This window comes from Garra rufa, chromosome 1 (genome assembly GCF_049309525.1).
Source record: "Garra rufa chromosome 1, GarRuf1.0, whole genome shotgun sequence".
NCBI classification, from domain to species: domain Eukaryota; kingdom Metazoa; phylum Chordata; class Actinopteri; order Cypriniformes; family Cyprinidae; genus Garra; species Garra rufa.
In genome coordinates, this window is record NC_133361.1 from 50,486,896 (window position 1) to 50,502,767 (window position 15,872).

Below are 15,872 nucleotides of genomic sequence, written 5' to 3' on the forward strand. Positions count from 1 at the left end.
TGGAATGCTTGATTCTGATTGGTCAGTTGAGACATTTGCAGGTTCGTTCTTTTCAAATAATCACCGCTCCAAAGTAATAACGCATAGCCGGTACTACTTGTATGTTTAAAATCCCTCCGTGCCAACAAAGATTACCGTTTGGCGCCATCTTGTGACAAACACTGACAACCACAATTAACAATGGAAAATTTCGACATTAATCTATTTAAATTGTCTTACTAACGTACATAGTTTGATTGTTAGTCACGTGGTACTATAACGTTTCGCGGAAGGATAAAAATGTTAATTTAAAACAAAATATGCCAATAAAAGGTTTCAAATTCATATTCATGTCCAGTTTTCTTCCTTATGTGGCAAGTAGCCGTGTAATAAGCGGGATAATGTACAGGCAGCCTGTAGTTATCGCGAAATAAGCCCCTTCAGTGTGATACAAGACGCTCCGCTTCGCGTCGGGTCCTGATCACACTGTCGGGGCTTATTTCTGCGATAACTACCGGCTGCCTGTACATTATCCCTTACATAATCTTGTCCTTCAGTGGACTGTTAACCACTGTGACCAAGTCACTGAAAAGTCAAAAAGTTCAATTTAATAACCAGCACATCTTTTTTTAGGTAGTTCTTTTGAGCTATTCATTCATAGACTTTGGTATGGTCAAAATTATGGTTTTTACTATTTTTGGTCATTTTTTGTCATTATGAACTGTGTTTATTTAGAAAACCTGCATTCTGTTCCACAAAAGAAAAGAAAGTAAGAACTGAAAACATTTTCATTTTTGGGGTAAACTCCTCCTTATTGAAAGGAATGAGATTATAATGTGCATGGTGAGCAGATGAAAAGAAGTAGATGAAATAAGAGGAAGCGAGTGGTTGTGAAAGACACAAGCTCAGTGGGGTGGTGTGGGCAGAGGAAGTTGAAAATTACTAAACAAAAATGAAAAGAAAAGAGAAGCTAAGTAAAAAAGGTAAACGTCTGCAATTTTGCTGCATTATGTCCCATCTATGATGTGCACAATTTTCTGTAGTTTTTCCAAGATAAAGAAGTTGACAGCAGCACCAGCGGAGAGACAGATGGGCAATGATCACTGCTGCTTGTGTTTCTCAGCTACTGTCGTACATTTCTGCCGTCAGCAGTTTTTGATATAATTATAATTTCACACTGCAGTAGAGCATGGGAAGAGGTTGAACCAGAAAAAGAAATGAGGGGAGAGTTTTTCAAACATTTATCTGTAAAACTTTGCCTTCTTTGAAATAACGTCTTGTCATCAGTTAGAATTTTGTTTGGAATAATTTAACTTTGTTATCTGTATTAAGCAAGAATGCGTGGACGGAAAAATCCCATCAGATTTCAACATGACTGTAATATATTTCTTAACTTGGGCTGTGGTCTGATCTTTAAATCACTGAATCTTTCAATTTTTTTCTGCACATCTTCTGAATAATTGGTTGAGTGAATGTTTCAATGATTCACTCACTAAGACAGTGACAAGTCTAGGTTTTTGAATGAGACTGTTGAATGAATCATTCAAGCAATTTACTCACTTGTCACTTAGTAGGTAGCGTCAAATGGAAATAGTGCCTTCCTGTATTTTGCTACTTTCCTCTCAATGCTTGTAACGTAGGCTTTAGCAAGAAAGAAAACATGTTTAGATCAAAGCCGACCCTAAACAGGAAGCTGTTACCACCAGATATTCAGAAGCTGTACACAAGTGCTGTCTAAAGACTCATGGGTAAACTGTGCTTCTTTATATAGCATGGCACTCTTTTTTTTGGCTTACTGTTGTAGTTCTCAACTATTATAAATGAACCCACTGATACACCCATATGTTGGTGCGGTTTCAGGGCCCCAGTCTCTCTGACGGAGAACATGATGCATGACTGTATCTGTATAAACTGCTGCTTTAGCTGTGCGGTTAGTAGTGCCCAGAGCTATAGAAAAAAAAACACATCTTCACTGAAGAAGATGACTTAAGCATCAGACTGTTTCCCCGAAGGTGTGTAATTTCCACGAGCTGTACCAAATGAAAGTCTGAAATAATGGTTGTCTCCCATACACTCCATCTGTCTACCACTATTTGGTGTGTTAGAGTAGTGTGGCCTGGTAAGCGCCTTCTGGTAGATGTCGTAACTACACCATCTGGACCCAGAAAGCTTCTTTCTCCATTGATAGCCATTGATAATTGTTTTTGCAACGAAACTGTGCTCACTATGATAATTTTATGAACCTGTTATTTCAAGTTGTAAAATGCCACTTAAAGGGACAGTTCACCCAAAAATGAAAATTACCCCACTATTTACTCACCCTCAAGTTATTCTAGGTGTATATGTCTTTCTTCTTCCTTCTTTTATATTAAAAAATGTGTCCTGCTTTTTCAAGCTTTATAATGGCAGTGAATGGCTGTTGAGATTTTGAAGCAAAATAAGGTGCGTCCATCCATCATAAAAAGTACCCAACATGGCTCTAGTGGGTTAATAGAGGCCTTCTGAAGCAAATCAGTGTGTTTTTGTTAAAAAAAAAAAAAAAGAAAATCCATATTTATAACATGCAGAGAGCAAAACAAAACACTGGTCATGAATTAGAAGTACAAAACAAGGATTTGTAAAAGAAAAATGTTGGAGGATTTCAGTGTAAGCCAAGAGGAGACTGGTTTTCTTTTGCTGTAAATAAAACTTGGTTCTCGCAAAACTAGCGTATTCTCACTGGAGCTTACGCTACGCCTACGTCCTACGTCATCCTCTCGAACGGCACTCTTTTGTGAGCGCATGTACATCAGTTAGCGGAAACTATCGATTACAGTTTATAACGTTTCAAATATGGATATTCTTAGACAAATACGATGATTCACTCGTTTTATTAACCCCTGGAGGCATGTGGAGCACTTTTTATGATGGATGGATGCACTTTATTTAACTTCAAAACACCCATTCACTGCCATTATAAAGCTCATAGGGTAATTTTTGCAGGGTTCCTACGCAGTTTGGAATTTGATTAATGTAGCTTCAAGGTCTGGAAAAATATGGGGGGAAGCAGAATATCGAAAAATATTTGCATTTCCAGACTTTTGTCCCTTTTCATTTTTTTTTTTTTATGATAAATGATCAATTAATCCAATAAAAATTTAAAATACATCATACAAGAAGTGTTTTTTTCCCATAGTCATTGTCAAGCATTTTTTTACATCTTTTGCATCTTTTTTTAAATACAGTTCTTTAAACTTGGCAAATAGGACAGTGCTAACAGCCATATTATGCCATTAGCCCATTTTGTGTCATGTTTTTTCTGCCGCCACACTGGATGTGCTACATTGGACATTGGACTACCATAAGAAAAAACACATTTTAGCAAGTAGATCTCTATTAATTCATGTGCATCTAGGCTCTTCCTTTGTTCATGTATGTATTTATTATTATTATTATTATTATTTTATTCTAGAGACATGTCAAAAAATGTATTAAAAATATTTACAAATGACCAAATATATTATACCAAGTAGTAGTATTATACCAAATATAAAGCTAAAATTAACGCTTTATTAAAATCTACTGAGAGGTTTGGAAATTTGAGTCTGAAAAATTATAGAATTCAAAAAATTGAAAATGTGTAGCAACCTTGTTTTTGGGTGAACTGTCCCTTTAAATTCATGTCTGCTACACTCCTTTTCATACCAACTATTGAAAACTTGTACTTCATGTATTTTCGCCCAAAGAAACAATTGTTTCAATTGTCAGTTTAAATATATTCCAGATTTGAAAACGATATAGACCCTGTCATGGTGACTGACTGAAAAAGTGTGTGTGTGTGACCATTATCTGAACCCAAGTCTCTTGATAGCCAGTGTTAATTAATTCATAATTCTTACAGTAATTGTCACTTGCTCTCAGTGTGGATGACTTCTGGCAGCTCTTGCAGAGAAAAGCCAATACAATTTAAAACACTCATTAAGCATTTTGTTTTTGTTTTCCCAGGTTTTCACCACATACTCGAACGAGGACTACGACAGGCGTAATGATGAGGTTGACCCCATGGCGGCTTCGGCCGAGTATGAACTGGAGAAGAGGGTGGAGAGACTGGACCTTTTCCCTGTCGAGCTGGAGAAAGGTACTCCTGAATAGACCATGTGTGTGTTTTTTAGAGCCTGTGCGGTATGTTGTCTTAAGGGTCCTTAACTTCCTATTTCTAAACAAACTGACTGAAGCAGCTTGTTTTGCTCTGTAAAGTAAGCAGCTTTTGCTGATTAGAAAATCTGAGGGGTCGGGCTCTCTCTCCTAAAGCAGTCTGACGGTTTCCATAGCTACCGCATGTGAAATATCACAGCGTAGACATACAGTAGAGGAGTTGTGTTCAGCTGTGTAGTTTTTATATTGCAATGGTAATATTACAGTTACAACCAATTTGGACTTGTCACAAAAAAGTGATTAAGAATAATACCATTTGAAGAGGATTATCTGGTATTTATAATTGCTAAATAATTTTAATCTTAAAATCTGCTCAAATGATTTACAGTCTCAGGATTAGTCACATACTAATTCCAGCTAATTATCCCAATATTTAGTTATTGCCGTCTAAAAGCCTTAAAGCTCTTTGAAGTGTGCATTTACAGTTTGAAATGTTTTTTTTTTTTTGTATTTATTAAAATTTTGATTTACAGTCAAACAAAAATATTTATACTTTGTACCAGTGGGTGCAGGACACTAAACTGTGACATTTTAACTCTTGAGTTCTTATCATATTTTATTAAAAATTTCTAAACTATAGTGAATAAACTGATAATGTGAGAAATTTTAAAGATGTCTGAATAAATTTTGGTTTGACTGTAATTCATTTGTGATTATGAAGATGAATTTGTTCTGACACAGCTTAACTCTAAGTTTTTGTCATATTTTCTTACCGTTTTCTAAACTATAGCGCATAAACCGTGGTAATGTGAGAAATGTTGAAGGTGTCTGAATAAATTTTGGTTTTACTGTAGCTTTTTGTTTTTATATTTTTGGTTTTCATTTTTAAATTTTACTTTTAGTAATTTTATTATCTGCTTTTTAAATGTTTTGTTTATTTATTTTTTTATATTTCCATATAGCTTTAATTTATTTGTATTTTAGTTTAGGAACCGCAGTAGCTGTCAAGGCATAATTTAAAATTTCCCTTTAATTTTTTTTTTTTTATTTAATCTAATTTAATAAAAATTTTATTTAATTTTATTATTTTAATTTAAAAACAGTTTTAGTTTTTAATTACAAATAACAAAACTGGTTTAAAAAAAGATTTGTTATATTGATGATCGAATGATTTCCTGGCAATTAACCAAATCAGTAATTTTCTATAGACTTAATTTCTTCCTGGTTAAAAGTTGTATGATTTCTGTCATTATTTACGCACATATAACACAAAAAGAGACATTTTGACGAATGTTCATGCTACTCTTTTTTTTAAATAATAAAATAACACTGAGCAGGGGCTGTCAAGCTCCAAAAAACACTTGAAGCACCACTAAAGTAGTTGATGTGACTCATCTGCTATATTCTGCATCTTCTCAAGCTGTGTGATGACTTTGCATCAAGAACATATTGAAATTGAAATTTTATTTACTAAAGAGCTCCTTTTTCCCCATAGCTGTCAAATCCTACTTGTATTTCCACACACCAATACTTGGTGTTGTGTTTGTTTACAAGAAGTGTTAACAAATGATGTGAACTGTTATTAACACCATTATATCTTTCATTCAGATAAAGACGGATTAGGAATCAGCATCATCGGGATGGGTGCCGGTGCGGATATGGGCCTGGAAAAACTGGGAATCTTCGTCAAGACAGTGACAGAAGGAGGAGCCGCTCATCGAGACGGAAGGTTAGTTAGATTTACAGATTTAGATTTACCCATGAGTGTGTTATTTCCATGGATTTGAGTGAAAATGAGAGTGAAAAGAAACTAGGATTCCATTACCTTCAGTCAGTCCGTACTACCAGGACATCTGCTCTGATCAGTCTGCAAAATGGATTAAATACCGAAGTCACAGATGAATCACCAGACATGCAGTGGAAACTGTGAGACTGATGTTGTTAGACTGATACGAGACCACATTTATGCTTTTGTCAAAATGAATAGTGTCTATGGTTCTGTTATTTATAAACCAGAAGTGTATCTGGAGTTACACTTGACTGAGTATTTAGTCAACACATATGTGCATGGATGGAGGGACGGTGTTTATTGATCTGAAATGAGTACAGTCTGACCTTGCAATGGCATTTGAGCTTTTTAGGCCCTGGAGTGAGTCATGGAGGTCACAGAGAAGCTATTTCTATCTGTCAGGCTCAAGAGGATTGAAAAATAACAGCAATTTAGCCCAGTTTCGATCATGATGCTTACAGGTGATTCAGCGGGTGTTAGGAATCTTAATAAAAGCTCATAACTTTAGTTATTTCTCTCCAGCCTTGAGTCAGTAGGTTCATGGTGCATTGCAGTGGCTTTTTTTGGCATGACAGTCAGAAGCAGTCCACCTGTAAGCCACAGGAGACATAAAAATCTAATAAGCCAATGCTGAAATGTGTGACAGAAGTCTTTAGATATTGAGTGGGACAGAGTTTAGTACTCAGAAATGACTTCATCCTCTATAACACCTTATTGGTTCGCCTGCTGTCTAGCAAATGTACATCCGCCTTGGCAAACAGGCAGCCGGTGGCTATTTTGGATGGGCCCGGATAGTTTGACTTGTTTTCTGACTGAGAGGATCAATCGATCATTTTAACGGCTTGGAATACAAGAAGAGGTTTAGTTAAGTGGGCCACTGATTCACTGCTGCTGTTGGTCAGTTTTCAGCCCAGATAAATGATTCCTTTGGCAGTGGCAGTTTCTTTACACGTATAGTGATGAGATTGATCAGTTTCTTGGCTCACGATGTAGCAGCCATTTTACAGATGCACTTTTCCTCTCTGAGCTGTTATCCTGGTTGTTTTTTCTTTCGGTAGGATCCAGGTGAATGACCTGATCGTGGAGGTGGACGGAACCAGCCTGGTGGGCGTGACCCAAAATTTCGCTGCGTCAGTCCTCAGGAACACCAGCGGCACTGTCAAGTAAGGAAATTAAACAACATTTTCATAGGGGCTTCATGTGAAATCTCACAGGTTGAGGTTTGGTCAGGTTATTATATTATATTATAAAATGGTTCTCTCTGGTCCTCGAATCTGATTGGCTGAGAGGAGTGCGATATTCTAGTGATATCCCGACATCCAAATCCCGATAATTTTACAAATAATACAGTTTAATACATTATACATGCAATGGAGTTTTAGGAGTTTTTTTAAGCAAGAATGTACTTGTTTAGACTTCAAATATGTGGTTTGTTAATAAAGAAAATGAAGATTTTAACTCCAGGTCATCAGTGGCCATTTAGTGCTCATGAACCCGCTGAGAGCAGCCTCACCTCGGCCAGATCTTCTGGAATTTGCCACTGGCTCTGATGTCTCTTTATTGGTGAAACATGAGATATAATTTGTTTTGGGCAAATCTAACAGGCAGTTTTTGGTTAGGCATTGTTTTTTGGTCTCATCTTTTATTTGTTCCAGAGCAAATAGTTTTGGCTGAGTGCAAAATCACATCATCTTATATTTTCTGTAAATTTAATGCTGTATATCAGAGCGCTGCCTTTTACTTTTGACTGAATTGCTTAGCAATTCAGATCCCAAACTTTTAAATGTGTGCGATAGAATTACATATATGACAAAAATAATAGAAAGTTCTAAAATATGCACTTGGAAAATATTTAGACCAATTCCAAATGTCTTTATTTCTGTATCCATACAACAAAAAAATAATAAAAATGTATATTATTGGAGCATTATCAGACTTATCAGACAGATCCACTGCTTCATTTAGAACTTTTGTTGCACATGTTTTTGTACCAAAAATTCAGGTAGACCTGTTTTAGAATTTAATTTCCCTCAATTTAATCCAGCATTATCTTCTGTTGTCTCTGAAGTGCGGTTAAATCGATTAATCGTATCCAAAATGAAAGTTTGCATTTACATATGTGTGTGTACTGTCTATATTTAATTTTTTTTTTACATGTGTATATATATATATTTATTTATATATAATTTATATTACACCTAAATTCAAATATATTACATATATTTCTTAAAATGTATTTGTATTTGTGTTTGTATTTGTATTTATATATACATATAAATATACATAGTACACACACATTTGTGACCCTGGACCACAAAACCTGTCATAAGTAGTACAGGTATATTTGTAGCAATAGCCAAAAATTCATTCTAAGATCATGTTCCATGAAGATATTTTGTAAATTTCCTACCATAAATATATCAAAACTTAATTTTTTATTAGTAATATGCATTGCTAAGAACTTCATTTGGACAACTTTAAAGGCAGTTTTCTCAATATTTTGATTTTTTTTTTTCCAGATTTGCAAATAGTTGTATCTCGGCCAAATATTGTCCTATCCTAATAAACCGTACATCAATGGAAAGCTTAGATAATGCATAAATCTAATCTTAAAAAGGAAACCTGACCTTTATGACTAGTTTTGTGGTCCAGGGTCACATACATTATGTAAACATAAACTTTCATTTTGTATGCGGTTAATTGCGATTAATCAATTTGACAGGACTAGTTGTCTCATTTGGCATCAGATACTCACTCACTATGCTCTCTATTATTGCCCTGACAATGCTTTGTATCAAATAGACTGCAGATTTCTGTTACTTTGATTTAGCCAAATCCAAGACCTGTGTGGTTGTATCCACAGTCACAATGAGGGATTGGGTAGTTGTGGCATTTCAGACAAGCTCACGCATCTGCGTCCTGTTTTCTCTTAAGCTGTTCTGGCTAGGCGTGGATGGTGCTTGATTGTAGTGCAGGGAAATGGAAAATGTGATTAAACAGACTAGGCTTAAGTCCAGTGGGAGAGAACATGTTTAATAATAACTTTTATTTTTGTGGAATACCTCGGCACAGCAGCGACTGTCAGTTATGCAGTTTAAGGCATACAGCGAGATGATGATGAAGTTTCTGAGCCTTTTAGACTTTACGATGCAGGCCTTTTCCTTCCTGTAAACCATCACTCATGAAAACAGTACAGAACTCATTTAAGGAATGACAGCTAGTCCACTAGGTCATATCTGATTTGCTGGTGTTTGTGCGTTGCAGGTTTGTGATTGGCCGAGAGAAGCCAGGGGAGCAGAGTGAGGTGGCCCAGCTGATCCAGCAGACACTGGAGCAGGAGAAATGGCAGAGAGAAATGATGGAGCAGCGCTACAACCCCTACATGGAAGAGGACGAAGAGGTAAAGCTTCATTAGATACACAATGGAGCCTTTAACAGACAACTTTTTCAATTTGTGACTAATGCAGATACATGTAGATTTAAATGAATATATGCACTGCATGTTTCAGAGTGAAACGCAGCACTTTGTTCATTTACACATGAGTGGCTCATGATCCACTGGTGTTGGGTTCGCAGCAAATGCTGCTCCACACAAACTCATCTCTGCATCTGCTGTGAGTTTGGGTCGCTGTAATGTGCATTAGGAAACCTGACACGTGCCAACCATCTTCCTATATGTTACCCTGGACCACAAAACCAGTCATAAGGGTCAATTTTGACCAAATGAAGTTCTTATCAATGCATATTACTAACCAAAAATTAAGTTTTGATATATTTACGGTAGGAAATTTGCAAAATATCTTTTTACTTAATGTCTTAATGATTTTTGGCGTAAAAGAAAAATCAATAATTTTGACCCATACAATGTATTGTTGGCTATTGCTACAAATATACCTGTGCTACTTAAGACTGGTTTGCTACTTAAGTTTAAAAAATTACGAAATTAAGATTACTAGTATTGAAATTGTAGATTTTTGGCCAAAATGTGTAGGATTACAAACAAGCAAAGCAAGCCTTTTTTTTTTAAATCATATTTCAAATTGCAAAGTTTTAATCAGAAAAATCGCAATTCAATTTTTATTCCTAATCATGTAGGCCAAATCAGGCATTTTCTAATATGTTTCCCAAACCCCATATGACTTTTTAAACTTATTCATTGCAAAGATGTCATTAAATTATAGTAAATATTTTGCCAGTGACTGTGAAATAGACTTTTCCCTGTCTGTTGACACAAGCTTTCCTTATGCACACCCAGACAGACATTGTACAGTGATGAAAGCGTCATTGTCAATGTCATTGATTCACTAGGTGTTTTTTTAGGTGAACAGACGTGCCAACAGATTTCTTAAGAACAGCTGTATTTAGCTTTGAGACTTGGATATATTTGAGCTTTGAAGGGCATCTGTTATGCAGAATCCACTTTTACATGGTGTTTGGACTTAAATGTCTGTGAGCACAACCACCCTACAATGATAAAAAGCCACCCACTCCTTATTTTTTACTCCCCAATAGACCAAATCAGTCTCATTAGGCATGCAACATCACATTGTGACATCACATTGCTAAGGCCCCGCCCACTGCCGCTGACTGACAGTCCTCAATTGCCATAGTTTCCATTTTCCATAGTTATCCATTTTCTCAGCTGAACCTACTTCTCTCACTTTCAGTCATGTTGTTACAACTGTTTATTGCTGTAGGTATGCAAAGCAGTGATCTGTATGCTATATGATATATATTGAGCTCATTTGCATTTAAAGTGATACACACCCAAACAGCTCTTTTGAAGACATGCCACAAAATTGACATTTTCGAGATGTTACAATAAATGATCTGTGGCATATTTTGAACTGAAACTTCACAGACACATTCTGGGGATACCCAATACCAATATAACATCTTCTAAAAAGGGCAATAATAAGTGACCGTCTGTGAAATCCAGGCATCCTAGACATCTTAGAATTTAATTATGAGATAACAAGCATCAAAAACAGTTCATTTCGCTATTGCTCAGTCAAAATCATGAAGATATCAAGGTTACATTTTCACAGAATGTTCTTTACCTTATGAAGGATGATTTTATGTAGAAAAAAACATTGTTTTTGGTCAGTATTGTTTTAAATCTGTTTTTAGATATTTGTATTTTTTATATATATTTATATCCATTTTTTTATATTATACAACTTGAATGTTATATGTGACCCTGGTCCACAAAATCAGTCATAAGGGTCCATTTTTTTAAATTGAGATTTATACAAGACACAACTATTTGAAAATCTGGAATCTGAGGGTGCAAAAAAATCTAAACACTTATAAAATCGCATTTAAAGTTGTCCAAATGAAGTTCTTAGCAATGCATATTACTAATCAAAAATTCCATCCGTTATTTTTCCTCTAGTTGCGTAGCATTGGATTGCATATGTTACATACTTCTTTTTTTGCACCACAGACCTTAGATTTCATAAGTTTCACTGGAAATCCTAGTCAGTGTGTGTGTGCGTGTGTCATACTTTTACGTAACATTTGCTGACGGCACCGAGAAGATGTGAGCTGCGTCAGCGGCTTTCTTACAGGCGCAAGATTACTGTAGGGCCGTATTCATCACAGCCTCATCAGCTGTTGTCTGTTTCTCCACTTTGGGATGACTTGGATTTAAAACAACCACATTTGATTCAGATTTATTCAGTACAGATTTATATTCAAGCAAATCATGTGGGTGGAAAGGACAACCGTTTCATGTTAAGAAATACACAAGCTGAACAGAAGGATTGACGAGACAGCGAAAGCAAGGAAGAGGTGAAGAGTCAAGTGACTAATTTCACTTAATGTTTTCTTCAGAGGCTGTAATCATATACATTTAGTTCTCCGCAACAGCATGTTTTTCCATCTCTAAAATATTATTTTCACTTCAGTAGTGACGGATTTATTGGGGGAACGGATGGATGCTTGACCTTGTTCTTGGCAGTGCATCAAAACACCTGAGGTTTTCACAGTTTTTATGACATGTTTAAAATGCTCAAAGCTTATAAATCAAGTTAAATTAAAAGAAATGTGTTTTTTAAACAATTTAATTGCATTAATCTAGGTATACCCCTTAATGACGGGTTATTAAAGTAATTTTGGTTGCATGCTGTGGAAAACAGGATGTCATCATTTCTTCACAGAGACGCTCTTTCAGGAATTATGAAATCACAATAATTAGCTGTTTTAAATCACTGCATTTCTTTAACACGTTCATGCTGTACATCCTGTGCATGTCTCATAATTGTCCTCCACACCTGCCCACATTGCCATGGCGTGAGGGGAATTGATTAATAATTCAGAAGTCGAAGATTCACAGTTCCTCGCGATCGGTATTCTTGGAGATCTTGGGTGTGAAAGTGAGGGCAGAATTCCATGACAGTGAGTCTCACGGCTAGATTTGCCAGCTCAGTGCCCTCTCACCGCGTTCTCCTCCGCAACACTGAGCTCACGTCAGTCTGATGTTGTCTTAACGTTTGAGAGCTGCCGAAACAGACAGTTTGTCTGCTACTTCACCCACATGGCAGAGTTCAGATGGATACATGGACTTGGGGAGACAGAATGACAAACTCGACTCAGTGAGACAGAAAAATACATTTGTGAATACAGAAGCCCTCCCACTTAGGTAGCACTGGTGTATTTGTAGCAATAGCCAAAAATACATTGCATGGGTCAAAATTATTGATTTTTATTTTTATGCCAAAAATCATTAGGATGTTAAATAAAGATCATGTTCCATGAAGAAATTTTGTAAATTTCCTACTGTAAATATATCAAGCCATATTTTTTATTAGTAATATGCATTGCTAAGAATTTCATTTGGACAAATTTAAAGGCGATTTTCTCAATATTTAGATTTTTTTGCACCCTCAGATTCCAGATTTTCAAATAGTTGTATTTGTGGACAAATATTGTCCTATCCTAACAAACCAATACATCAATAGAAAGCTTGTTGTTTCAGCTTTGCTGTATACAGATGCTGTATAAATCTAAATCTAAATATTTAAAATCTAAAAATGGACCCTTATGACTGGTTTTGTGGCTCAGGGTCACATATAGGAAATTAATATCTTTATTTACTAGTGACATGTTAAATTGATCAAAAACTGACAGTAAAGACATTTATAATGTTAAAAGATTTCTATTTTATTTTTTAACTTTATATAACTTCATATTGCTTTTGGGCTTTATATTCACCATTTATTTTTTGAAATGTATGTATGAAATTTTTAATAATCAGCATATTAGAATGATTTCTGAAGGATCATGTGACTGAAGACTGCAGTAATGACTGCTAAAAATTCAGCTTTTCTATCACAAGAATAAATTATATTTTAAAATCTAATAATATTGCACAATATTCCTATATTGTTTTTTTGTCACATAAATGCAGCTTTGGTGAGTGTAAAACACGTATGTAATTATAAAAAATAATTATATATATATATGTAATTTCTTTAACTTTATAAAATAAATTGCAGAATAATAAATGATAACAATTATTCGATCTGAAAGATTCTATAACCAAAGTATTTTGTACCTTAATTTGCTGAGAAAATTGAGAATTTCGTTTTTGTATTTTTTAAATTTTACCATGTGTATTTATCTACAAATTTTCTATTAATTTGTGTCATTAGCTTTACCAGTGATAAGTGACAATTAAATGACATTTTATAGAGCATATACAGTATGTTAACTAAATATGGCACTTAAAGTGATAGTTCACCCAAAAATGAAAATTCTGTCATTAATTCCTCACCCTCATGTCGTTCCAAACCTGTAAGACCTTTGTTCATCTTCAGAACACAAATTAAGATATTTTTGCTAAAATCCAAGCGCTTTCTGACCCTGCATAGACAGCAAAATCATAAAATTAAGGTTGATCCACTGTCACATGGACTATTTTAATGATGTCCTTCCTACCTTTGTGGGCCTTGAATGTGAGAAAGCTCCTCGGATTTCATCAAAAATACCTTAATTTGTGTTCTGATGATAAACGAAGGTCTTAAGTGTTTGGAGCGACATGAGGGTGAGTAATTAATGTCAGAATTTTCATTTTTAGCTGAACTATTCCTTTTAACTAAGATGCTGTAGTAATTTGATTTTCACTAATTTCTTGAAAATAATAGTTATTTTATCACTCTATGCTGAGTCACTATTAACAAGAAACCGTTACTTCAGAGAAATCAAGATGTTCACCAAGTGATTCTGTCATAATATGTGTCTTTAACTGTGGCTGTTTGCTTGATTAGCATTTACAAAGTTCACTCATCCAGACAGGAAGTCATTATGCGGGAGTTTGCCTGCTCATGTCCCAACTTGCAGGGGAAGTCCATTGTTAAAAGGATGTTTGTGATAGTGCTGTATTTGCAGTGGCTCTTTGGGAGTGCTGGGTGTTCGACGGCCTTTAGAGGTCAGAGTAATTGCAGTTTTAGGAAGTGGAGAACATGTTGGATGTTATATTTCAGATATGTTGGGACTTGCTTTCATGAGGGTGTTTCTCAGAAATTCCTAAGAGACTTTGTATGTTTGTTTACGGTCCAAGATATTCTCAACAGCTCCCAAATGTGGCACATCAATGTATCACTGGGTGGAAGTTCTTTTTTTAGTTGGCTTTTATCTGCTTTTACTTCATCCTCCTGCAGCTGCACAGTCTATTCAAAATGGTGGTTGGCCAGTCACAGGGTTTTTTTTTTACAGTGTCCTGGCATGTGTTTCCCCTGGATCCAATTGATTTGTGCTTAGCTTAACTCTGACATCTAGTGGTTAATGGTATTAACACACTGATCAGAAACCAATACATACAGTACCCAAAGTCATTTAAGCTTGATTCGAAACTTCTTTAGCTTTAAATTTCATAATATGATTAAGGTTAGATTTACAAATCTTAACTGCAGTGTAAAGCAGCATGTGTCTCAATATCTGTCACTTTTTCTTTCTCATTTCTTGTCCATCTTCAGACGGGTGAATATGCCACAGATGAAGAAGAAGAGATGAGCCCCATGTTTCCTAATGCCATCGAGGTGTTTGACCTGGCAGAGAATGAAGACATGCTCTCTCCTGTGGAGTTGGACCCAGAGAAACTTGCACACAAGTTTAAGGAGGTCAGTGGGACACTCAAGAAAAAAGCTAAACACTCATAAATGCTTGACATGAAAATTCTTTTGCAAACTTGTTCACACTGGCTTTACTTTGATTTGCCTTATGGAATAACTGGGAATGCACTAATAATAAACATATTCTAAATTATTTGTATTTATTTTATTTCTATTTTTTTTTATAAGCTCAAATATAAAAATATGTTGGTCTACATCAGCAATTATTATTTTTATCTTTTTTTATTTTTTATTTCACACTAAAGCCCCAAAAGGAAACATTTGTCTATATCAGCCATTATTATTTTATTTTATTTTATTTTATTTTAATATGAAGATTATTGGAGTACATTTCACAGGAAGATACTATTTCAGTTTTTCTATTTCATTTTATTTTACACTAAAGCTCCAATATATATATATATATATATATATATATATATATATATATATATATATATATATACTTTTCTTTAAATTATTTTATTTCACACTAAATCTCCAATATGGAAATGTTGGTCTATATCAGCCATTATTATTTTTATTTTATTTGTATTTTTTATTTTTTTTTACAATCAATGTAGGGATGTAGTTTTAAATAATACAAAGATTATTGGAGTACATTTCACAAGAAAATACTATTATATTCATGTATTGGTATATTCTATACTAATACTCAGTTTTTGTCCTTCAAAATGTATTTTATTTTATTTTATTTTACACTAAAGCTCTAATACGGAAATGATGGTCTATATCAGCAATTATTGTTTTATTTTATTTTTTATTTTTTATTTTTTTTTACACTCAATAAAGGATGTACTCCCTGAAAAAAAGTAGTTGTAAATAATACATATGTT

General features: G+C 34.8%; 1 protein-coding gene across 1 annotated transcript in view; it reads left to right on the top strand.

Annotated features, from left to right (window-relative positions):
- Window positions 1–15,872, top strand: part of ppp1r9ba (protein phosphatase 1, regulatory subunit 9Ba) — a 58,309-nt gene that overhangs the window by 37,874 nt on the left and 4,563 nt on the right. Inside the window, exons 3-7 of the mRNA XM_073842386.1 lie at window positions 3,964–4,096; window positions 5,722–5,842; window positions 6,961–7,065; window positions 9,167–9,302; window positions 14,881–15,024. Coding sequence (XP_073698487.1) covers window positions 3,964–4,096; window positions 5,722–5,842; window positions 6,961–7,065; window positions 9,167–9,302; window positions 14,881–15,024 — 639 coding nt within the window. The remainder of the gene's footprint in view (window positions 1–3,963; window positions 4,097–5,721; window positions 5,843–6,960; window positions 7,066–9,166; window positions 9,303–14,880; window positions 15,025–15,872) is intronic.